General features: G+C 41.2%; 1 protein-coding gene across 1 annotated transcript; it reads right to left on the bottom strand.

The window, feature by feature from the left end:
* Window positions 1-365: 365 nt before the first annotated feature.
* On the bottom strand, window positions 366-27,077 carry LOC124257657. Its single transcript, XM_046691774.1, has 17 exons — window positions 26,941-27,077; window positions 25,299-25,603; window positions 13,284-13,441; window positions 12,398-12,650; window positions 11,046-11,148; window positions 10,383-10,479; window positions 9,484-9,579; window positions 8,843-8,893; window positions 8,522-8,606; window positions 8,165-8,224; window positions 7,008-7,184; window positions 5,732-5,870; window positions 5,235-5,334; window positions 4,490-4,562; window positions 1,924-2,070; window positions 1,286-1,425; window positions 366-749 (listed from the first exon to the last, which is right to left on the bottom strand). Exons 1-17 carry the CDS (start codon window positions 26,996-26,998, stop codon window positions 392-394), a joined length of 2,400 nt encoding a protein of 799 aa, XP_046547730.1. The 5' UTR covers window positions 26,999-27,077; the 3' UTR covers window positions 366-391.
* Between the last annotated feature and the right edge of the window lie 313 nt (window positions 27,078-27,390).

The following is a 27,390-nucleotide window of genomic DNA, read 5'->3' on the forward strand; positions in this document are numbered from 1 at the left end:
GAACTCTGATTTATGTATTTCTTTTTAATTTTAACCCTTTATTACTGCTTCTTTAATGGGCGCAAGTATTGCTACCTTGCACGGGACCCGTAATCTTCAGCAACCCATGCTTGTCTTAAGAGGCGACCTATGGGATCGGGTGGTCAGGGTGATCGATGTTCATGATGCCAGTCACTGGATTGTCTGGTCCAGACTCTAATATTTACAGACTGTCTTCATGTAGCTGGATTATTACTAAGTGCGGTCGTAATTATAATTATTGATTTTGACGACAGTGGAAGAGCGGCAGAAACGTTGTGCATAAATATTGACACACTCTTACGAACACAGCAGAATAAATAATACAGAAAGATACAACACGGAGGAAAAAGAAGTTCATGTTTTTATTGTGTTACAAACTGGCATATGATCTCACGATAACCATGAAGCTGAACAGCGCTAAATATGCGATCTGACATGATACCGTAGCAGAACCAGACGGCGTAGTCGTGGGCGGTACTGGTGTCGTTGGTACAAAATGCGTTGAGACGTTGAGGGAGAGAACACCTTGCTTTGTATGGTCAAAGGTCCAGTAAATGTATCGCCACTCCTCTTGGACAGCATAAACGAACGTCAGGTCCTCTCCTGGAACGCCGACCACAGTTACAGACACGGCATCGGCTGTGACATTGATGCTCTTTACACGTCTAGGCGACATCGGCACGTGTTTCCACAATTCTCCCAGGATGATGACTTCTGTTTTCTTGGCTCTGGAAGGGTCAAGGACGACACCATATGATTCAGCATCAAACTACCTTTAAGTTACTACCGTATCATCCTTACTGGTATATGATAATGTTATTCATTGGGGAAGCTGTGGGATAGAATTGGTCCTCAGCCTCCAATGCTTTTTGTAAGAGGCGACTAACGGGATCCTCTGGTCAGCCTTCGTATCCTAATTGCACAGATCAATGTTCACGATGTGAATCACCATATTGTGTGGTCCAGACTCGATTAGTTACATGACTGTCATATAGCCGGAATATTGCTCAATGCGGCTTTGAACTAGGGTCGTTTGACGGCCCCATATAAAAACATGTAAAACATGACTTTGAAACATTTTTACCACAGATACAATGACTTGGTTGACACATGTCATCGTATCCCATTTGCGTAGATCGATGCTCGTGGTGTCAACTACTGTCTGGTTTAGACACGATGGTCATCAGAGCAGATTAATTGTGTAGTGCGTAAGAATCTATGAATTAAAGCTTTCTTTCAGTCAGTGTATGATACAATGTCTTACCCGACAGTTAGGACTGGTGATGTGTAGTAATTGGTGAAAAACCGGGGCACAGATGAACAGCAGAGGGAGATCTTGAAACCTTTTTGAACACTGATAAGGTAGTGACGTGCCCCAAGGCTGTACAGCTTGCTGTCTGGAAACTGAAACAAACAATAATTGTTGTGATTGAGGAATTCGATATCAGGGATTCTTGAGTGGGTGAGTTTAGACTTACGCCGCTTTCAGCAATAGTCCAGCAACATCACGGCAGGGGACATCAGAAATGGGCTTCACACAAAGTCTTCAGTTTGAAATATTAAAGAGTAATACGTAAACAATCCGTTTATCAAAACTTCGTGAATTATTTTCTGAATATTAGGCCCATTTCGAACATTGGAACTAAACCCAAACCTAACGTCTATAACCTACAATGGTTCATGAGAGTGAGTGAGGTATTACTGCCTAAGGTTACATCGGCAATCAGCCAGTTATTCGCCGCATCGTGGGTGTTTGTTAATGCAGTAATCTCTCAAGATATATCTCTGGATCTCAGTGTGACAAAAGATACATTTCTGGACAGAGACAGTATCCAACAATGCAACGTTTTACATATGTTGCTGTTTATGTGATAACGGCAGGTTTAAAAGATCGAGCATTACGTCAGGGCCAAACTGATCCGATATTGTCATGGTGTAGTTGTGACGACCTTCCAGGGAAGCGAAGAGGATTCCAAATGTGTATTTCCCGATGACGCTGTAGGTCGTCCACACCTCCCCCTTGGGTCCTGTGCTGGTGTTGAAGGCCCCCTGTGGATGGACATACAATGTGATGCAGGTTTAATCATATACATAGAATAGGCACAAATTACTTAAAAATTCGCTTTCACCAAGCTTTTATCACCGTCATGTATAATTATAGTTAATTTATTTACAAAAGTTACTTCAAAAGTTATCCTATTAAGGGTCTACACTGGTGGGTTCGAATCTCGATTCGAGCCATTTATATTTAAAGGTATCTAAGCATCATATACAGTACAACCAGAAATTATTAAGAATTTAAAGATTGTAAATTTTTTTTTCACTCATTACTCACGTATTAAATGTGAATATCACTAAACATAACTCCAAATTCAAAGACAGGTGAACAGTTAGTATTTTGTCAAGTCACCATGGGCAGCAATGCAGGCTTCAATGCGGCGGGGCATACTACTGATCAAAGACGTTAGAAAGTCGTGGTCCATGCTGTCCCAATATCGGACCACCTCTTCTTTCATTTCAGCAATATTTGTCAGATTTTTCTTATTGACACTTTCCTTCATAATCCCCAAACATTTTCTATTGGATTTAGGTCAGGGCTATAGCTTGGCCAATCTAATAATGTCATATTTTGGGTCCGAAACCAGGCCTGTGAATGCTTTGAACGATGTTTTGGGTCGTTGTCCTGCTGGAAAATCCAAACATTTCCATAGAACACGTGAGCAGATGGAAGTAAATGTCCCTTGAAAATATCTGTGTACCACTCACTGTTCATATTCCCTTCAAATACACAGAGGGGCGTTGCCCCTAACACAGATATGCCACCCGACACGTTAAATTTCGGACTGTACTTTGGGCGCTGATACAAAGGTTTCTCAGTTTGTTTGGTCCAGAATTTCATTGTATTAGGAAACAGCCACACAGAACTTTCATCTGAGAAAATCACATTGTCCCAGTTAAAATTTCTATACTGTAAGCACTAGTTCAACCTTCGCTCCTTTTGTTCAGGTTTCATGATCGGTGACCGGGTGTATAAACCTTGGAGTCAACTTTGTGTGCAGACTCTTTCAGTGTTGTCACAACCACTAGTGTACAGTACACAACCCTGTGCACTTAAAAGAACCCACGAATCCGTTGGTATTTGACCAGATGGTGGCCACATGAATACGTGCAAACACCTAGTTGCGGGTACAGCAACGTGCAGTGACCATGGACAAAGTACTGTGACTATGTGTCCCAGTCCACCCAGCTGTGAATGGGTACCTCGTTAGGATGAGAAAGCCACAATAACTCGGTGCGCCTAGAGGCTGCAAGAGTTGTATACTCCCCAGGGAGTTGAGATTGATAATGCGATGTGCCGTTGAGATTGACATCCAAAGATCGAGGGAAAAAATACCAGCGTGGATATGTGCGCTATATAAATATCCTATAATAATAATAGCTGGTCAAGGTTGTTTAGACTAGAAATCTAATTAAACATATTCCTAAAATTCTCAATAATTTCTGGTCATACTATACTTGCTTGTGGAATCGAACCAATCATACAGACAGTACCCCATCGCCAGTACATCTGGGTGTGTCAACACCTTTAAAACTGACTGTCAGTGTTAATCAAAGTCTGGCAGCACTACTAAATCTGGGTCTGGTCTCTCAACACTATTAAATCAAGGTCCGGTCTCTCAACACTACTAAATATGGGTCTGGTCTCTTAGCACTATTAAATCAAGGTCTGGTCTCTCAACACTATTAAATCACGGTCCGGTCTCTCAACACTACTAAATATGGGTCTGATCTCTTAGCACTATTAAATCCAGGTCTGGTCTCTCAACACTATTAAATCTGAGTCCGGTCTCTCAACACTACTAAATATGGGTCTGGTCTCTTAGCACTATTAAATCTGGGTCTGGTCTTTCAGCACTATTAAATCATGGTCTGGTCTCTCAGCACTATTTAAACACGGTCTGTCAGCGCCAGTACGTCAGGGTCTGTCAGCGCCAGTACGTCAGGGTCTGTCAGCGCCAGTACGTCAGGGTCTGTCAGCGCCAGTACGTCAGGGTCTGTCAGCGCCAGGCTCATGCTCAAGACAAAACTTGTCATTTTGTGTCCTTGGCGCTATTCACCAGGCCCTGACAAAAATACTGTTTGAAGCGACGCTAAAAGGCAACAACACACTCAAAAACTGAACGACCTTTGGAAACGGGTACCCAGCTGGGCTTTAACAGTAACGTTTTGGAACGGGGTGGTCAGGTTCCCCCAACTACGTTTCACGCTATGTGACTGGATGGTGTAGTCTAGCCTCCATTATGTATCCGCCTACATCACACATTGCTCCGGTCACGATATGGCTGAAATATTGCCGATGTGACGTTAAATAATAACTCACTCACTCACACATTGCTCGGTGGGTGTTACACAACTAACAAACAAACAAGCTGAACTAATTTAGTGTTATGATGATGATGGTGATTACCTCCATGATCTGAGCATCTATGGCCGTGGCTGGTTTTGATGGACCAAGAATCAGACCATCAGCATTGCAGCAACTAGACAATAAGGAAATAATGACAATTGAAGAAAGAATCGGTTGTAGATAACGGGGACATTTTACCAAATTCCTTGAAAAGCATTCAAAATTTGGTAAGACATGGAGTTATTAAGTATCTAACATACTTGGTGCTCCCCGTCTTAGTATTGCTAGAGAGGCGGTAGGGTAGCCTAGTGGTTAAAGCGTTCGCTCGTGACGCCAAGACCTGGGTTGGATTCCCCACATGGGCACAATGTCTAGCCCATTTCTGGTGTCCCCCGCCGTGGTGTTGCTGGAGTATTGCTAAAAGCGGCATAAAACCATACTCACTCACTACAATTGCTGGACTAGTGCTACTGCTGATACTAATGCCTTAACACATTCTAGTTTAAGATATCAGTTGAGTGAGTGAGTGTGATGGGTTTCGCGCCACTTTTAGCAATGTTCCAGGAATACCAGGGCAGGGGACACCAGAAATGGGCTTCACGCACTGTACCTATGTGGTGAATCGAACCCGGGTCTTCGGCGTGATGAGCGACTCTTTAAGCACTAGGCTACCCCACCGCCCCCAAATATCACTTGACCTGCGATACGACAATGTTATAAGGTTTCAGTGTACTATTCCATTCATAATCTGAAGTGAAACTACATTTGTCCAGGAAGGCTCGAGTAACATGACCAACTACATTACCGTCTTGCTGCACTGAAGGACGACGTGTTGATCTTGTCTCCCAGGCCGACACTGCCCGTACTCAGTGTGGCCACGATAGTCTCCAGCTCCAACTTCGTACCTTAAAGAAGCCATGCCATATCATATGTCATAGTGCTTGCGGCATGTGTTTGGACTACTGAGGGGAAGCTGTATTACATAGTGCTTTGTTACGCTCAAAGAGACTGTGTGATAAAGCTCTGTGATAATACATTGTCGGACAAAAGAAAGTAACACCAATGTTTGACGGTTGATGAAACGACCAAAATAATTTGATGTTGAAGAAGTTGATACGGGTATTACTGTTTTCAGCCGTGTGACGTTTTGTAATTTCCCTGTCAAATCCGATGTACAAGTTAATAGTTTTGAAAGCCTCTCAAACTCCCCCCAACCCCCAATAATGATATGAAACATTCAAAAGCATCTGGTTACCTTTTTGAAAGACGAGTACTTAGAATTATTCCATACTCTGCCCTTACCAGATGAGTTCGTGTAAGCATCGTAGTTTGTGATGAAGCTGTCCTTGAAAGGAGCAAGTCCAAGAGCATTTGCAAATATCGAGGTTATTCCTATCTTCCACTGATCCTTGCTCTTTCCAAAATCCTGACTCACCCTCGCCTGGATCAAAGACAAACATACGTCCATCATTTGGTAGCCTTGGAAAGTGGATAACAATGTCTGGGATAGTACCAGGTAAAACAGTCAGTGGTCACATGTATAAACCCAGGTAATGTGTGGCGGAGGGGGGTGGAATGGTCAGGCTTGGTGACTTTGCTTGTAGCGTGTTATTGTATCGGTGCTCATTGTATCACTGGATTATCTGGTCCAGACTCGAATATTTACTGATCGCTGTCACATAGATGGAATATTGCCGGGGATAGCTTTAAACAATGTAGAAACATTGATCACTTCATCGCAACATTCATTGCAACAATGGTTCGACACCGGGCACGAGAAGCCGGTCATGACAAGGGAGCTTTTCCAGAGCTGTGTCCGCTACCTATGCCACGATCTCAGATTCAACTTAATTTTGACACCTTTTGACAGCAGAATTTATGCCACGGGATGAACGGCAACTGCCAGGAGGTCCTCCTTTTCACGGACACGTCATTACATATCAAAAAATACTGTTGAAAACACCATTGAAACTCACTATCTCAACGTATTTCATCAAGATGAATATGTGTATGCTATATCTATTAATGAATAATATGATATGCCACAAACATGTTCAAGACATTTCTCAGTAAATGTGACCCGTGAAGATCCGGGTTAGAATTGGCCTTCAGTAACCCCTGCTTGTCGTAAGAGGCGACTAACGGGATCGAGTGGTCAAGCTCTCTGACTTGGTTGACACATGTCATCGGTTCCCAATTGCGCAGATCGATGTTCATGCTGTTGAACACTGGATTGTCTGGTCCAGACTCGATTATTTACAGACCGCCGCCATATAGCTTGAATATTGCGGGGTGCGGCGTAAAACTAAACTCACTCACTCACTCTCGGTAAATGTTCATGTCAAGACCTCTTTACGTTACGACTGCCGATATTACAACAGTCTATAGTACAGTAACATGTTAGTTACGATCGGCTGTACGTTAAGATCGCTTTCTGCAACTGGAGCATGTATTCATGGACACGTATGTTAGGCGTGTTTACTGTTAAGAGAATACTGTTTAAAACAGAACCCGATGCAGTGGTCAGTAGTATGAAGGGGATTGAATCCGAACTGATCCGACTGCTGCTTGTACACACCTGGGTGACAGCGGGTATTTCCAGAGACTGTAGAGCGTGTCTGGGGAGAGCACCGCTGTACTGGATAGTAATGCCATTTCTCTGAGCAGCCAGACCCATGTCAATCAACCATTTTCTGCCCAGTGTCAGGCTTGTGTGGAACTCGTTGATCAACAGCGCTTGTTCCTTCATCCAGTCCTGAAAACGGAAGAGTTTTTTATCACCCCTCATGCATCTAAGCTTTACATTTCGTATACACAGGACTTTGTGTCGAATATGGAGCAAGGGAGGTAATACACAAGGATGGACTGGTGACTGACTGACTGAGTTTGGTTTTACGCCGCTTTTAGCAATATTCCAGCAACATCACGGCGGGGGACACCAGAAATGGGCTTCACACATTGTACCCATGTGGTGATTCGAACCCGGGTCTTCGGCGTCACGCGCCAACGCTTTAACCATTAGGCTACCCCACCGCCCGATTGACTGGTGAGGTACAGAGAGTACCTTGTATATGTTTGAGTCTTGTACAGTCAAAAGATGTTGTGTGGGACTTAGGTTGTCTCGAATTAATAGCTTCGACACAACGATATTTGACTGTCTATGTTTGTGTCGGTTACTGTCGCCAAATATGCATTTTGAGGACACTAAGGATATACGACGAATACATAATTTGGTCTCGTACGTCCTTAGCTTCCAGAGCCCCTAAGTGTCCTTTTTGAACTTTCACTCCAAGACAAGACACTTGACCACAGTGCAAAGAGATCCCAGGTACCCTTTGCTAGTCAGTGACCTGCTGCAATCTGTATTGGTTGACTAAATATATATACTTGGAAGAGGCTTGGAGGAAGAACGACTGTCCATGAATACATGCCACGATTTATGGATAACAACTTCATCCTCTACCATGACGTTTCAGAGCTAGTTCTTGCTCTTTTATCAAGTAAAAAATCCATGAAACGTGCCATGTATTCATGTCCGTTTAAACTTCTATATGTCTTCAAGAACTTCATTCGACTATTGTTTGGAACTGCATTCAGTTTGAGATTCAAGCATACAAATTGATTCTCTATGAATCTGTGCCACATTGACATCGTTAAGCTTAATTCCTTTAAAATAGAAAAAAACCATACTGTTTAATATGTGCAACTTTTCATGATACCATGAAGAATATGTACCTGTTGGTATACTTTCAGACCCCAGTCCTTGGCTTTAGAGAAGAGGTAATCCCAAAAGTCCTGAAATTACAGAAACAGCCAAGAATCCCTGGCGTGTAAATTTACAGACATATTGTAGTAGAGAACTATATGTCGTCGCCATAAAACAGCGTAGGACACACAATTCATCATGTCTAATAATTAATTACGAATCCTAAGTATCATCCAGTCATATTTCATTGTTCAATAGCTTTAGGATATGAAAGTATGTTGAGGGCTTTATTTTCAGAATTATCCAGCTTATTGCAACTTAAGAACATATTGATCTATTAAACACATTATTGAAACTTTCCATCCAAATAAACACTTCTGACTTACGCCTCCAAGGGGAATAGCAGAAGACCCGCTGATCAAGAAGGAGAAATTGCCGCCATTTTGTTGTGCATATGACGTTTTGTTTGACCTTTAAAATTACAACAGCAAACATCAGTATAAAATACAACAAAGTGATCGTTCATGTCTACTTTACATGTTGCAATGAAAATCAAGAAAGTATTAAGTGACAGAGAAATTTATAATTGTCAGGACAACTATGTCTTAATACTGAAAGATCAATATATAAGCCGTTTGCTAGTTATCAAAGCACTGGTTATCTCTACCGGTGGTGAGACGTTAATGTAGTTTGTCGTTACTGCTTACCAAAACCCGTTCTGAAGAACAATCCCTAGTCCTGTTTTATCGTGCAGAAACCTACAAAAGTAAGTGAGTATCGTAACATATGTTATATTTGGGATAACACTTTCTTAGTAAAGTACAGATTCCAGTACTTTTTGGCCCGTGAGTGAGTATCAGTGTATATTTACATACGGTTTTACGAAGTCTACTAGTTCATTACTATCTTTGTAATAAGTCACGGGCCACGTTGACTCGTAATCGCCTGTACCCAGTGTTTGGCGTATTTTTTGTTCATTATTTAACTTCACATTAGTCAAATACGCCAGCTATATGATGTAGGCCACTGTATGCAAATTTCCTAATCCGATCTATTGGGTAAATCTGTCAACTGCTGGTCTGAATGGTCTACGCTTACTGCACGCATATACACACGCACACACGCATTTACACACGCACACACTTCACACCACACAGACACATCACATATAAAAACCACATGCCATGCGTACGCACGCACGCACGCACGCACGCACACACGACTATTTGTATATGCATTTTCGCCAACTTACATATCAACTTGAAAACTTAATACATTTCAAAACATTGACTGATGAGCTTCTCAAACATTGGTACAACAGTATGGCAGTTCATCAGATGATACATACGTAAGACCGTCGGGTACTGTGTCGTTCCTCGGTGTCAGGGAGATCGTGCCGTTGTTGTCGTCGCGCTGATAGAGCCAGTTATCCAGTTGTATATATCTGAAACATGTGATTACATCTGACAGTGGGAGATGGGACATACGGGGTCACGGGCAAGACTACTGGACCATATGCTGGCACACTGTGAAACTACTTAACCGTTTATCATTTGAAAAAGTTCGGTTACATTGACTGGAAGCGACCAGTTCGTGTATCCCTCTGACGTGCAAGTCTGGGTAACAACAAGTACCATTATTTACTGGAGAGTCGAACAACTGACCTCAGGGTTTTACCTTGACCAACAAAATAAGGGATCCACAGTTCCCCCACTTACTAATTTTAAAGATCGGTACGGGAATTACGAGGGTTCTGTGAAGTGATGAAATGATGACATTGTGTTAGTCTGTACTGTAAGGTTTCTTGATCACTTTAATAACAAGAACTTTATATTGAACAGTGAATATTATTGTGTGTCCAACAGGACACAGCATATATATTTTTCTGCGTCCATTCTATATATGTGTGCGGATTAGACGCACAGTTCTGTAAAACAATGTTACCTCCAGGCAGAAGCTTTACCATGCCACACAGTGTGCATAGCAGGCTTATACATAGGGAGGACACCATCGAAATACAAGCTACCCTTAGTTCAAAAAAGGCGAGTGTAGATAATACTTTGTACCGAAAATAAGGTTATACAAGCATCGCCATACATTTGACACCAATTGCAATCTGATCAACGTGGTATTACTAAGAAAATACATGGTCGAAAATGGTTCAATGCCAGATGATCCTTACGTTGGTGATATCAGTAATATATTTTGTTTATAGAATTAGTATATGGCACATTATGTGTAACATACTTGTAGGGTACGTTCTTCACTTTCAGGCTTTCTTTCAGTTCCAGAATTGTGTCTTCGTAATCTTTACCTTCCTCTGGAGCATCGTAATAGGCCGTGCCTGTATCAGTTCAGCACATTTGCTGTAAGTGCGTTAAGAAAGGCGAGAAGTGCACAACACACGCACGCACGCACGCACGCACGCACGCACGCACGCACGCGCTCGTGTACATGATACAAAGTACTCTTATATGCATCAGCGTTAGATTGTGACCAAAATAAAACAAAGCAGAAAGCGACCTATGTAATTTGGATAATTATATCAACCGTAGTGGTTTTACCTTACTTTTGCGGGGCCTAATGGTTAGAGCATTCGCTCGAAACGCTGAAGATCCGGGTTCGATTCCCCACATGGGTACAATGTGTGAACCCATTTCTGGTGTCCCCCGCCGTGATATTGCAGAAATATTGCTAAAAGTGGCGTAAACCCATACTGACGTCTTATGTTTACAGTGTCACGGCGACTGTTTTGATGATGTTAGTGATACTGTCGTCAAACCTAATTTCCGCACATTTACTCAGATCGAATGTTTCGAAACATTCAATGATTGAACGCCGGGTTGAACTGTCAGGGCTATTTTAATGTCGATTTGGACAAATTCTAATCATGTTGATGTGGTCACTCACCTTCGTCTGTCCAGTAGCCCATGTGGTTCAGGGTGAAGTCACTTTTTCTCAAGTCAGTTTTTCCATACCACTTCCTCATGAGATTTCCCCATCCTTCAAACGCCTGTAAATAAGTGTTCGAATATATCAATTTCAAAAGTAAATATATTTTCTAGCGTCATTAAAAGATTCATATCAAAGGCTTCTCAGCTTGTGGACAACGGCGTACATGGTAAATACTCCAAACCGCGTGCAATAAATACACCTTTTCAAAAGGAAAGTCAGTAGAAATCGTGTAAATAAAGATATGCTAGACAAGATTAATAAATAAATATATTGTTATACAAGTTTTTGCCTTTACGTTTTATGGATAAATGACAAGGGGAAAATGGTGTGTGTCAGTTTTTAATAAACATTGTTTCACTGGACTGATTGTTTATCATCGATCATTAGTGTTCAGTCGGAGGCGGATCTAAGGTTTTCCAAGCGAATAAGCTGTTACAGAGGTAGACAAAAGAATATGGCGTACATTCTTTAGATAAGATAGAGTGTGATATGTATATTTAAGATTAATATTGTCAGTTGTATTTCAATTTTTCAATAATTGTTCTGTTGATATATTTTTACGTGTAGGGTTTAATTGTGTGTATAATATAAGGTAGTCGGCGATATAATGATGGGTGTTTTAATCAAGACTATGCGTATTTAATCAATTGATCCGTTTTGTAGACTCTTGAGCAAGAAACACATGTTATGCTTGTGTCTTTGGCGATGCTGCACAATGTCGTAAAGCAATACAATAACGATATTCAACGAGGAGAGTTCTATGGATATACAACTTCTTTAATATAATATGAGCGACGTTTCGGTGTAGCTACTAACACCGTTATCAAGCAAAGGATCACACACATATATACGGTGTTAGTAGCTACACTGAAACGTCGGTCATATTATATTAAAGAAGTTGTATATCCATAGACCTCTCCTCGTTGTTCATCACACCAACCTCTAAATGCCACTCAAACAAGAAATAACGATGACGGTGGCCGGTAAATACTTGAGTCTGGACCAGACAATCCTATGACTGACATTGTGGCAACATACAACTAGGGTACAATAACACGCCTTTAAGCAGGTAACCTTGCATGAACACCCGTCCCTTTAAGTCGCCATTGATAAGGAGTTGTTAACTCCTCAATATCGTTAATAGATTTAACTTCATGTTCACCCAGATCTCTCAAGCTGTATGTCTACTATATATATGACAAACAGCTTATTTCAAAAGAAAATATTCTGAAATTATTCAAGTAGCAATGCAATTATTCAAGTGCTGGACACTAGCTTTACAGCCTATATAACACGAATATGCTTACATTGTTTATTCCTTCGCCGTAATACACAATTGTCTGGTATTCAAATCCAGCTGGGATGAAGTCAACGGTTCCCATGATGCCCCAGTGAACACTTCCCTGGAAGAACGCTCTGTTATCCAGCCACGTTGACGCGGACATAAACTGGTTGAAAGGGGAGATAACTAACGCACTTCCGGTAGGATTGAACATGCAGAGTGGTCCCCCTTCATATCCGTCACGAATGTCTATACCATTTGGATTCGAAGCATCGTACCTGAAAAGGTAACATCACAAGAAGGGCTTCAATCCTGTAACATCATCATCATCATCATCAGAGAGAGAGAAATGGCAACGTGAAGTCGATGTTACGTGCAGTTTGATGATATGTTTATCATATACTCTTGATCGGTGTACATATTGCGTCTGGTGCAATCAACTTTTATGTCACCCTGCGTTTTTGCAGTGTTCACCATTTCCAAAACCTTATTGATATACTTTCTACATACTCAGTACTACCATATACACATATCCACACACTGCCTGTATTACGTGTGTTCAGTAGTGAAGTCTTGTTTGTGGGTACAGAAACCATAACTCGTGGTGACCATGCTCAGAGAGGGACCATTATAAAGTGTAATGGAGCATAGCTCAATTACATTGACACGACGGAAACCTATGATCATGGGTTTATTCCTCAAAGTGTACACGAACTAGAGAATCATGTATGTTTTTACGTGTGGGTTACTGATCACCTCAAGCTAAACACTCCAGGTTTACTTTTATTGAAGTATGGGCTTAAGATAAATATAGCGTTCTTCCTGACAAACAAATATCAATTCATGACAAATGGCACATCTAACAGTACTACTGACGTTGACGATGTGTTGAATTTATAGGTCATATTTACGTTGACATTGATTTCGCTTCGTCTCCAAGCCAGCTTCCTCCAAAGGAAAGATACCCAACGTTTGCGACTGACGGGAAGAAGAACTCGAAGTTTGGGAATCCTCCAATGACAGACACATTTTGTGGCGCCCTTGTTCCTGGTGTGTCCTTCAGGAATTTCTGAAATTAGTATTTGTGCCAGTTAAGATACACCATCCAGGACTGAGTTTGTTGATTGGTACGTAAACATGCTTACTTATGCAGTCAAGTCTGCTGACAAAACTGTCATTGCCACGTCAGCACAGACTAAAGGTGACAATCACGCCCGGCACATTACTCACAGGATGCCACTTCGTGCTTAATAGAACACGAAACTGCTCGTTATGACACAAAATTAAATATTTTCTACTGCATCAAGTATTGGCCTAAAAATGTATTTACTGCTACATGAAAAACGTACAGAATACTTACCTTACACAATAGGATTTGTTAGACTCAGTATAGCAGTGTAATGAATAATACTGAGCCTAAGTTTATCTGGACTGTGTGACAAGACAACATGTACATTTACCTCACCGAATAACACAGCCGGCACACCAATACTTTCTGTGACAAGACAACATATGGAATATTTACCTGACCGAATAACACAGCCGGCACACCAATACTTTCTGTGACAAGACAACATATAGAATATTTACCTGACCGAATAACACAGCCGACACACCAATACCTTACTGTGACAAGCCGGCACACGACACAACAATACTTACTGTGACAAGACAACATATAGAATATTTACCTGACCGAATAACACAGCCGGCACAGCAATACTTACTGTGACAAGACAACGTGTATATCACAGCCGACACAACAATACTTGCTGTGACAAGACAACATATAGAATATTTACCTGACCGAATAACACAGCCGGCACACCAATACTTACTGTGACAAGACAACGTGTATATCACAGCCGACACAACAATACTTACTGTGACAAGACAACATATAGAATATTTACCTGACCGAATAACACAGCCGGCACACCAATACTTACTGTGACAAGACAACGTGTATATCACAGCCGACACAACAATACTTGCTGTGACAAGACAACATATAGAATATTTACCTGACCGAATAACACAGCCGACACACCAATACTTACTGTGACAAGACAACGTGTATATCACAGCCGACACAACAATACTTACTGTGACAAGACAACATATCGAATATTTACCTGACCGAATAACACAGCCGGCACACCAATACTTACTGTGACAAGACAACATATTGAATATTTACCTGACCGAATAACACAGCCGACACACCAATACTTACTGTGACAAGACAACGTGTATATCACAGCCGACACAACAATACTTACTGTGACAAGACAACATATAGAATATTTACCTGACCGAATAACACAGCCGGCACACCAATACTTACTGTGACAAGACAACATATAGAATATTTACCTGACCGAATAACACAGCCGGCACACCAATACTTACTGTGACAAGACAACGTATATCACAGCCGACACAACAATACTTACTGTGACAAGACAACATATAGAATATTTACCTGACCGAATAACACAGCCGACACACCAATACTTACTGTGACAAGACAACGTGTATATCACAGCCGACACAACAATACTTACTGTGACAAGACAACATATAGAATATTTACCTGACCGAATAACACAGCCGGCACACCAATACTTACTGTGATCGCCAAGACAACATGTATATCACAGCCGACACAACAATACTTACTGTGACAAGACAACATATAGAATATTTACCTGACCGAATAACACAGCCGGCGCAATACTTACTGTGACAAGACAACGTGTATATCACAGCCGACACAACAATACTTACTGTGACAAGACAACATATAGAATATTTACCTTGACCGAATAACACAGCCGACACACCAATACTTTCTGTGACAGAACACGTGTGTATATCACAGCCGACACAACAATACTTGTTTGTGACAAGACAACATATAGAATATTTACCTGACCGAATAACACAGCCGAAACCTGTACTGTGACAAGACAACGTGTATATCACAGCCGACACAACAATACTTACTGTGACAAGACAACATATAGAATATTTACCTGACCGAATAACACAGCCGACACACCAATACTTACTGTGACAAGACAACGTGTATATCACAGCCGACACAACAATACTTACTGTGACAAGGCAACATATAGAATATTTACCTGACCGAATAACACAGCCGAATAACACCAATACTTACTGTGACAAGATAATACAACGTGTATATCACAGCCGACAACAACAATACTTACTGTGACAAGACAACATATAGAATATTTACCTGACCGAATAACACAGCCGACACACCAATACTTACTGTGACAAGACAACGTATATATCACAGCCGACACAACAATACTTACTGTGACAAGACAACATATAGAATATTTACCTGACCGAATAACACAGCCGACACACCAATACTTACTGTGACAAGACAACGTGTATATCACAGCCGACACAACAATACTTACTGTGACAAGACAACATATAGATATTTACCTGACCTAATAACACAGCCGGCACGCAATACTTACTGTGACAAGACAACGTGTATATCACAACCGACACAACAATACTTGCTGTGACAAGACAACATATAGAATATTTACCTGACCGAATAACACAGCCGACACGCACCAATACTTGCTGTGACAGAGACAACGTCATGTATATCACAGCCGACACAACAATACTTACTGTGACAAGACAACATATAGAATATTTACCTGACCGAATACCACAGCCGGTACACCAATGCCTGCTGACACAGACAACGTGTATATCACAGCCGACACAACAATACTTGCTGTGACAGAGACAACATATAGAATATTTACCTGACCGAATAACACACAGCCGACACGCAATACTTGCTGTGACAGAGACAACGTGTATATCACATACCGACACAACAATACCGTGACCAGAGACAACATATAGAATATTTACCTGACCGAATAACACAGCCGGTACACCAATACTTACTGTGACAAGAGACATATTGAATATTGTTTACCTGACCGAATAACACAGCCGACACGCCAATACTTACTGTGACAAGACAACGTGTATATCACAGCCGACACAGCAATTGCTTACTGTGACAAGACAACATATAGAATATTTACCTGACCGAATAACACAGCCGCCACGCAATGCACTGTGACGAGAGACCAACATATAGAATATTTACCTGACCGAATAACACAGCCGGCACACAATACTTACTGTGACAAGACCAGCGTGTATATCACAGCCGACACAACAATACTTGCTGTGACAAGACCAAACATATAGAATATTTACCTGACCGAGATAGCACAGCCGACACACCAATGCTTGCTGTGACCAGAGACAACGTATATGTCACAGCCGACACTGTAATACTTACTGTGACAAGACGGCATATAGAATGTTTTACCTGACCGAATAACACAGCCGACACACCAATACTTACTGTGACAGAGACAACGTATATATCACAGCCGACCGCAACAATGCTTACTGTGACAAGGCAAACATATAGAGATATTTACCTGACCAGATAACACGCAAGCCGACGAACCGCAATACTTACTGTGACAAGACAACGTGTATATCACAGCCGACACAACAATACTTACTGTGACAGCCGACAACATGACAAGAATATTTACCTGACCGAATAACACAGCCGACACACCAATACTTACTGTGACAAGACAACATGTATATCACAGCCGACACAACAATACTTACTGTGACAAGACAACATATAGAATATTTACCTGACCGAATAACACAGCCGACACACCAATACTTACTGTGACAAGACAACGTGTATATCACAGCCGACACAACAATACTTACTGTGACAAGACAACATATAGAATATTTACCTGACCGAATAACACAGCCGACACACCAATGCCTGTGACAAGACAACATGTGTATATCACAGCCGACACAACAATACCTTACTGTGACAAGGCAACATATAGAATATTTACCTGACCAGATAACACAGCCGACACAACATATTGAATACTTACTGTGACAAGAGACAACGTGTATATCACAGCCGACACAACAATTACTGTGACAGGACGAACATATAGAATATTTACCTGACCGAATAACGCAGCCGGCACACCAATGCTTGCTGTGACAAGACAACATATTAGAATATTTACCTGACCGAATAACACAGCCGACACACCAATACTTACTGTGACAGAGACAACGTGTATATCACAGCCGACACAACAATACTTACTGTGACAAGACAACATATAGGAATATTTACCTGACCGAATAACACAGCCGGCACACCAATACTTACTGTGACAAGACAACGTGTATGTCGCGCGACCGACACACAATACTTGCTGTGACAACTATATAGAATATTTACCTGACCGAATAACACAGCCGACACACCAATACTTACTGTGACAAGAGACAACGTGTATATCACCAGCCGACACAACAATACTTGCTGTGACAGAGACAACATATAGAATATTTACCTGACCGAATAACACAGCCGATTTTTCCAATGCTTACCTGTGACAAGACAACGTATATATCACAGCCGACACACCAATACTTACTGTGACAAGGCAACATATAGAATATTTACCTGACCGAATAACACAGCCGACACACCAATACCTGTGACAAGACAACGTGTATATCACAGCCCGACACAATAATGCTTACTGTGACAAGACAACATATAGAATATTTACCTGACCGAATAACACGATACCGACACACCAATGCTTACTGTGACAAGACAACGTATATCACAGCCGACCTGGCAACAATACCTGTGACAAGACAACATATAGAATATTTACCTGACCGAATAACACAGCCGACACGCAAATACTTACTGTGACAAGACAACGTGTATATCACAGCAGACCGACAATGCTTACTGTGACAGACAACATATATGGAATATTTACCTGACCGAATAACACAGCCGACACGCCAATACTTACTGTGACAGAGACAAACATGTATATCACAGCCGACACAACAATACTTACTGTGACAAGGCAACATATAGAATATTTACGATGACCGAATAACACAGCCGACACAACAATACTTACTGTGACAAGAGACAACGTGTATATCACAGCCGACACGAATAATACTTACTGTGACAAGGACAACATATGGAATATTTACCTGACCAGATAACACAGCCGGCACACCAATGCTTACTGTGACAAGACAGCGATGTAGTATATCACAGCCGACACAACAATACTTACTGTGATGTAAGACAACATATATGAATATTTACCTGACCCGAGATAACACGAGCCGACACCAATGCTTACTGTGACAAGACAACGTATATATCACAGCCGACACAACAATACTTGCTGGCAGAACTAACATATGAAATATTTACCTGACCGAGATAACACAGCCGGCGCACCAATACTTACTGTGACAGAGACAGCCGTATATATCACAACCGACACACCAATACTTGCTGTGACAAGACAACATATAGAATATTTACCTGACCGAATAACACAGCCGACACACCACTTGCCTGTGACAAGAAACATATAGAATATTTACCTGACCGAATAACACAGCCGGCACACCAATGCTTACTGTGACAAGACAACGTGTATTATATCACAACCGACACAACAATACTTGCTGTGACAAGACAACATATAGAATATTTACCTGACCGAGATAACACAGCCGACACACCAATACTTGCACTGTGACAAGACAACGTGTATATCGCAGCCGACGCAACAATACTTACTGTGACAAGACGAAAGCATATGGAATATTTACCTGACCGAGATAACACAGCCGACACACCAATACTTACTGCGACAGAGACAACGTATGTATCACAGCCGACACACAATACTTGCTGTGACAAGACAACATATAGAATATTTACCTGACCGAATAACACAGCCGACACGCAATACTTACTGTGACAAGACCAGCGTGTATATCACAGGCCGACACAACAATACTTACTGTGACAAGACAACATATAGAATATTTACCTGACCGAATAACACAGCCGACACACCAATACTTACTGTGACAAGACAACGTATATCACAGCCGACACAACAATACTTACTGTGACAAGGCAACATATAAATATTTACCTGACCGAATAACACAGCCGACACACCAATACTTACTGTGACAAGACGGCGTGTATATCACAGCCGACACAACAATGCTTACTGTGACAAGACAACATATAGAATATTTACCTGACCGAATAACACAGCCGACACACCAATACTTACTGTGACAGAGACAACAATGTATATCACAGCCGACACAACAATGCTTACTGTGACAGAGACAACATATAGAATATTTACCTGACCGAATAACACAGCCGGCACACCAATACTTACTGTGACAAGACAACGTATATCACAGCCGACACAACAATACTTACTGTGACAAGAACAACATATGGAATATTTACCTGACCGAATAACACAGCCGACAACACACCAATGACAAAGACACTGTGATTTAGCTGAGACAACAATATTACGGACAACATATAGAATGTTACCTGACCGAATAACACAGCCGACACACCAATACTTGCTGTGACAAGACAACGTATTATATTTCACAGCCGACACAACAATGCTTTTGCCTACTGTGACAGGAGACAACATCACGGCCGACACAGCAATATGCTTGACAAGACGGCATATAGAATGACCGACCGAAACACAGCCGGCACACCAATGCTCACTGTGACAAGAGACAACGGTATATCACAGCCGACACAACAATGCTTACTGTGACAGAGACAACATATAGAATATTTACCTGACCGAATAACGCAGCCGACACCAATGCTTGCTGTGACAAGACAGCATTGTATATCACAGCCGACACAACAATACTTACTGTGACAAGACAACATATAGAATATTTACCTGACCGAATAACACAGCCGGCACACCAATACTTACTGTGACAAGAGACAGCGATGTATATCACAGCCGACACAGCAATACTTACTGTGACAAGAGACAACATATAGAATATTTACCTGACCGAATAACACAGCAATGCGACACACCAATACTTACTGTGACAAGACAACGTATATATCACAGCCGACACAACAATACTTACTGTGACAAGACAACATATAGAATATTTACCTGACCGAATAACACAGCCGGCACGCAACCAATACTTACTGTGACAAGACAACGTGTATATCACAGCCGACACAACAATACTTGATTGTGACCAAGACAACATATAGAATATTTTACCTGACCGAATAACACAGCCGACACACCAATGCTTGCTGTGACAAGACAGACAACGTATATATCACAGCCGACACAGCATAATACTTACTGTGACAAGACAACATATAGAATATTTACCTGACCGAATAACACAGCCGGCACACCAATGCTTGCTGTGACAAGACAACGTGTATATCACAGCCGACACAACAATACTTACTGTGACAAAGACAACATATAGAATATTTACCTGACCGAATAACACAGCCGGCACACCAATACTTACTGTGACAAGACAACGTATATCACAGCCGACACAACAATGCTTACTGTGACAAGACAACATATAGAATATTTACCTGACCGAATAACACAGCCGGCACCAATACTTACTGTGACAAGGACAACGTGTATATCACAGCCGACACAACAATACTTACTGTGACAGAGACAACATATAGAATATTTACCTGACCGAATAACACAGCCGGCACACCAATACTTACTGTGACAAAGACAACGTATATCACGGCCGACACAGGCAATACTTACTGTGACAAGACAACATATAGAATATTTACCTGACCGAATAACACAGCCGGCACACCAATGCTTACTGTGACAAGACACAGACAGCGTATATATCACAGCCGACACACAACACTTACTGTGACAAGACAAACATATAGAATATTTACCTGACCGAATAACACAGCCGGCACGCACCAATTACTTACTGTGACAAGACAACGTATATATCACAGCCGACACAACAATACTTGCTGTGACAAGACAACATATAGATATTTACCTGACCGAATAACACAGCCGACACACCAATGCTTACTGTGACGAGACAACGTATATATCACAGCCGACACAACAATGCTTACTGTGACAAGACAACATATAGAATATTTACCTGACCGAATAACACAGCCGACACCAATACTTACTGTGACAAGACAACGTGTATATCACAGCCGACCACAACAATACTTGCTGTGACAAGACAACATATAGAATATTTACCTGACCGAATAACACAGCCGACGACCAATACTTACTGTGACAAGACAACGTATATATCACAAGCCGACACAACAATACTTGCTGTGACAAGACAACATATAGAATATTTACCTGACCGAATAACACAGCCGGCACACCAATACTTACTGTGACAAGACAACGTATATATCACAGCCGACACAACAATGCACTGTGACAGAGACAACATATAGAATATTTACCTGACCGAATAACACAGCCGGCACAGCCAATACTTACTGTGACAAGAGACAACGTATTATATCACAGCCGACACAACAATACTTACTGTGACAAGACCAACGTATATAATGTGACCTGACCGAATAACATATCAGAATGCTTACTGTGACAAGACAACGTATATATCACAGCCGACACGCCAATACTTGCTGTGACAAGGACAACATATAGAATATTTACCTGACCGAATAACACAGCCGATATCACAGCCGACACAATACAATTTTACTGTGACAAGACAACATATAGAATATTTACCTGACCGAAGAATAACACACCACACCAACACTTACTGGTGACAAGACAACGCATATTACTGTGACAATTCTTAGGACAACATATATAGAATGTTTACCTGACCGGATAACACAGCCGACTACACCAATGCTTACTGTGACAAGACAACGTATATATCACAGCCGACACAACAATACTTACTGTGACAAGACAACATATGCGATATTTACCTGACCAGACAACACGAATGACGGCACACCAATATTACTTGACTCGACCGAATGTATACACAGCCGGCACACCAATACTTACTGTGACAAGACAACATATAGAATATTTACCTGACCGAATAACACAGCCGGCACACGCAATACTTACTGGTGACAAGACAACGCATATATCACAGCCGACACAACAATACTTACTGTGACAAGACAACATATAGAATATTTACCTGACCGAATAACACAGCCGGCACACCAATGCTTACTGTGACAAGACAACGTATATCACAGCCGACACAACAATACTTGCTGTGACCGGACAAACATATCGGAATATTTACCTGACCGAATAACACAGCCGACACACCAATACTTGCTGTGACAAGACAACGTATATATCACAGCCGACAACAATACTTACTGTGAAGACAACATATAGAATATTTACCTGACCGAATAACACAGTTTACAATACGGCAATACTTACTGTGACAAGAGACAACATATAGAATATTTCACCTGACCGAATAACACAGCCGGCACACATAATACTTACTGTGACAAGATATATCATTATGTATACCTGACCGACACAACATAATACTTACTGTGACAAGACAACCACATGAGAATGTTGCCTGACCGAGATAACACAGCCGGCACCTGACCAATACAGCCTGGCACGACTTACTTTGACAAGACAACGTGTATATCACAGCCGACACAACAATACTTACTGTGACAAGGACAACATATAGAATATTTACCTGACCGAATAACACATGCCATACGCACATCAATACTTACTGTGACAAGACAACGTATATATCACAGCCGACACAACAATACTTACTGTGACAAGACAACATATAGAATATTTACCTGACCGAATAACACAGCCGGCAACACCAATACTTGCTTGTGACAAAGACAACGTGTATATCACAGCCGACACAACAATACTTACTGTGACAAGACAACATATAGAGATATTTACCTGACCGAATAACACAGCCGGCACGCCAATACTTACTGTGACAAGACAACGTATATATCACAGCCGATAACAACAATACTTACTGTGACAAGACAACGCATATAGAATATTTACCTGACCGAATAACACAGCCGACGAACACCAATACTTACTGTGACAAGACAACGTATATATCTGGCCGACAACAATACTTACTGTGACAAGACAACATATAGAATATTACCTGACCGAATAACACAGCCGGCTTTTTACCAACGCTTACTGTGCTGACAAGACAACGTATATATCACAGCCGACACAACAATACTTACTGTGACAAGACAACATATAGAATATTTACCTGACCGAATAACACGACCGACACACCAATGCTGTGACAAGACAACGTGTATATCACAGCCGACACAACAATACTTGTGACAAGACAACATATAGAATATTTACCTGACCGAATAACACAGCCGACACACCAATACTTACTGTGACAAGACAGCGTATATATCACAGCCGACACAACAATACTTACTGTGACAAACAACATATAGAATATTTACCTGACCGAATAAGCACAGCCTGTGACAAGACGCGTATACTCACAACGACCAGACACAACAATATTTACTGTGACGAATAACACAACATATAGAATACTTACCTGACCGAATAACACAGCCGGCACAACAATACTTGCTGTGAAAAGACAACGTATATAGAATGTTTACCTGATATCACAAGCCGACACAACAATGCTTACTGTGACAAGACAACATATAGAATATTTACCTGACCGAATAACACAGCCGGCGCACCAATGCTTTACTGTGACAAGGACAACGCATATATCACAGCCGACACAACAATACTTACTGTGACAAGACAACATATAGAATATTTACCTGACCGAATAACACAGCCGGCACACCAATACTTACTGTGACAAGACAACGTATATATCACAGCCGACACAACAATACTTACTGTGACAAGACAACATATAGAATATTTACCTGACCGAATAACACAGCCGACACACCAATACTTACTGTGACAAGACAACGTGTATATCACAGCCGACACAACAATACTTACTGTGACAAGATCGAACATATAGAATATTTACCTGACCGAATACTTACAGCCGACACAACACCAATTACTTGACCGAATGACACAGCCGACAACGTACTTACTATCACAAGACAACGTATATCACAGCCAATCAATAACAATACTTTACTGTGACAAGACAACATATAGAATATTTACCTGACCGAATAACACAGCCGGCACACTAATACTTGACGGCGACACTGACAACGCATATATCATGAACAATATACTTACATCTATTGACATGGATAACGTATAGAATGTTACCAGACCGAAGGATAACCTGACACACCAATACTTACTGTGACAAGACAACGTGTATATCACAGCCGACACAACAATACTTACTGTGACAAGACAACATATAGAATATTTACCTGACCGAATAACACAGCCGGCACACCAATACTTACTGTGACAAGACAACGTGTATATCACAGCCGACACAACAATACTTACTGTGACAAGACAACATATAGAATATTTACCTGACCGAATAACACAGCCGACACACCAATACTTACTGTGACAAGACAACGTATATATCACAGCCGACACAACAATACTTACTGTGACAAGACAACATATAGAATATTTACCTGACCGAATAACACAGCCGGCACACCACAGACAATACTAATGTATCACAGCCGACTGTGACAAGACAACATATAGAATATTTACCTGACCGAATAACACAGCCGACACACCAATACTTACTGTGACAAGACAACGTATATATCACAGCCGACACAACAATACTTACTGTGACAAGACAACATATAGAATATTTACCTGACCGAATAACACAGCCGGCACACCCCCTTCAACGTAACTCTTGATTGTTAGTTGTATGGGAAAGTCATTGGCATAATAATTGTATGTGATTCTTTTCCAGAACCCTATCATGTCCTTTCCCTGGTCATTCTCAAAGTTTCTTAATGTGAGGTTTCCAACTTGGCCAAGCCTTCCATCAGTGGTATACTTGTCGCCATTGACGAAGAAGAACGCTTGTGACCCCCTGATCCACCAGTTGTCGTTCACGTAGACGTTGTAGTAGCCAGTTGCAGATGTGTCCACTCGTAATCCTTCGCCGCTAACTGAAGGAAAGGTAAGTCGTATTTGTTAATGCTTTTCTGATAACGCTGTATCCGGCATGATAACAGTTACTTCAGTATAATTTATATATAATGGTAACGGATAACTGTGAGGGTTGAGGACAACGACCAGCCAATCCACAGAGAATGACCAACCGATCCTCGTTATAGTCAGCTCTAAATTTAGTGTAGCAGCTTTTCACAAAAGTTAGCTTGGGACACTAGAGATGGGTTTCAGTCGTTATACCCTTCGGGACAATCGAACCCAGACTTTCGGCGTTTTAAGTTAACGCATTAACCTCGAGGCTACTCCAGCGTCCGAAACTCCTACGGGTTGTTAGTGGAGCTCTTTATGATGTTATTTGTGAGGCCAACACAATCTGTTTGGGAGCAACGCATACAATGCATGTACGATGTCTTCATATACTAAAACAATAAAACAAACGGTACCCGGTTTCTTCAAACCATATTAGAACATTGTCTTCCCTATAACACTGACATGATGGACTACACATTTAAATAGCTACAAGCATATGTATATTGTTTAGCTGGTACGTTATTCCTAAATTCCAAGGTGTTCTGTGGGATCGACAAAAATATTTCCTGGAAGCCGTGGTTTTGGTTAGGATATCATTTTGGACACTGAATATAAATATGTGACTTATTTGATAGCCAGGTCTATGGATAAGTTATTTCACAACAGAGAAACCTATATACAAATCCGTGGGACATGCCTATATCGAAGCTCGTGATCAAAGATTGTGTCTATATTCCTGTATGATATTTAGTACCTATAAAACAAAACTAACACATTAGTCATATTCGCCAAAACTATCCTCAGCTGGTTGTAAGAGGCAACATAATGCATCAGTGGTCAGGTGCGGTGACTTGATAGCATGTCATCCTATCCCGGTCCCTGCTCATTATATCAATCACTGGATTGTCTGGTCCAGACGCCATTATAAACAGGCCGTGGTCTCCTAGCTGAGTATTGCTTAGGTGGCGTCGATATGTTCAACCAAATATAACAACTGAAAAATCCTCTTCAGATAACATGATACGATATGCATCTCTATTAAAGTGCTAGAAATACCACTTACAATAGCGGGTCTAGACATCCTACATGCAAATCCCAAACTTAGGTCATCTGGTATTTACTGATATATTTCTAATATGTGACATTTCATATTATATTATTCATGATGGTATGAACAATGAATCCTTGTTCAGTCAATATAAGTATGGATTAATGGGAGCAATGATATTGTCAAGGCAATTTTATCTGCCCTTCCCGTGTTCTGAATGAACACACATACATTTATCAACGAATTATTACTTACCATTCGGATATAAAGTCACAAGAATCACTAACAGGATATAGCTAACGAACTGTCTCATCCTGCAAGTATTAGGTGGCGGCTTTGTGGCCACAACTGCTTCTATCAGGGCTGTGAGATGAAAAGGAAACTAGCTGATATCGCATGTCACAAACGCCGCTCAGGCCCCGTGACCCATGACATGTAATATTAGCATAAGTATTTGAGATTACAACAGGTCCCAAGAAATGAGTCCTCGATACGATCTGATAAGGAGTGATGATACTAACATGTCACAGTTGTCAGTTCAGTACTTGTGGGCGAGATAAGTGAATATTATCAGCAACAATGACATTTAATTGCCATAAGTCCAACACATCTTCACTATAGCAAAAGTCTTCATTATAGGATATGAAATGGGAATCAGAAACACTCTTACCACAAGAAATCAAATTTATCGTTTCATTGTCAATA

The sequence above is a fragment of the Haliotis rubra genome, unplaced genomic scaffold, assembly GCF_003918875.1.
Source record: "Haliotis rubra isolate DU_JTF1 unplaced genomic scaffold, ASM391887v1 Scf67, whole genome shotgun sequence".
Classification (NCBI taxonomy): domain Eukaryota; kingdom Metazoa; phylum Mollusca; class Gastropoda; order Lepetellida; family Haliotidae; genus Haliotis; species Haliotis rubra.

What these genes read in the sequence shown, in the direction of transcription:
- LOC124257657 (XM_046691774.1), bottom strand. Translation starts at nt 26,998, where the DNA reads ATGAGACAGTTCGTTAGCTATATCCTGTTAGTGATTCTTGTGACTTTA. An exon ending in TGCTTACACGAACTCATCTG is followed by an intron (nt 5,335 to 5,731) that starts GTAAGGGCAGAG and finishes GGCTTCTTTAAG; the next exon opens with GTACGAAGTTGGAGCTGGAG. An exon ending in CGGATCAGTTTGGCCCTGAC is followed by an intron (nt 1,426 to 1,923) that starts GTAATGCTCGAT and finishes TGTTTGTTTCAG; the next exon opens with TTTCCAGACAGCAAGCTGTA.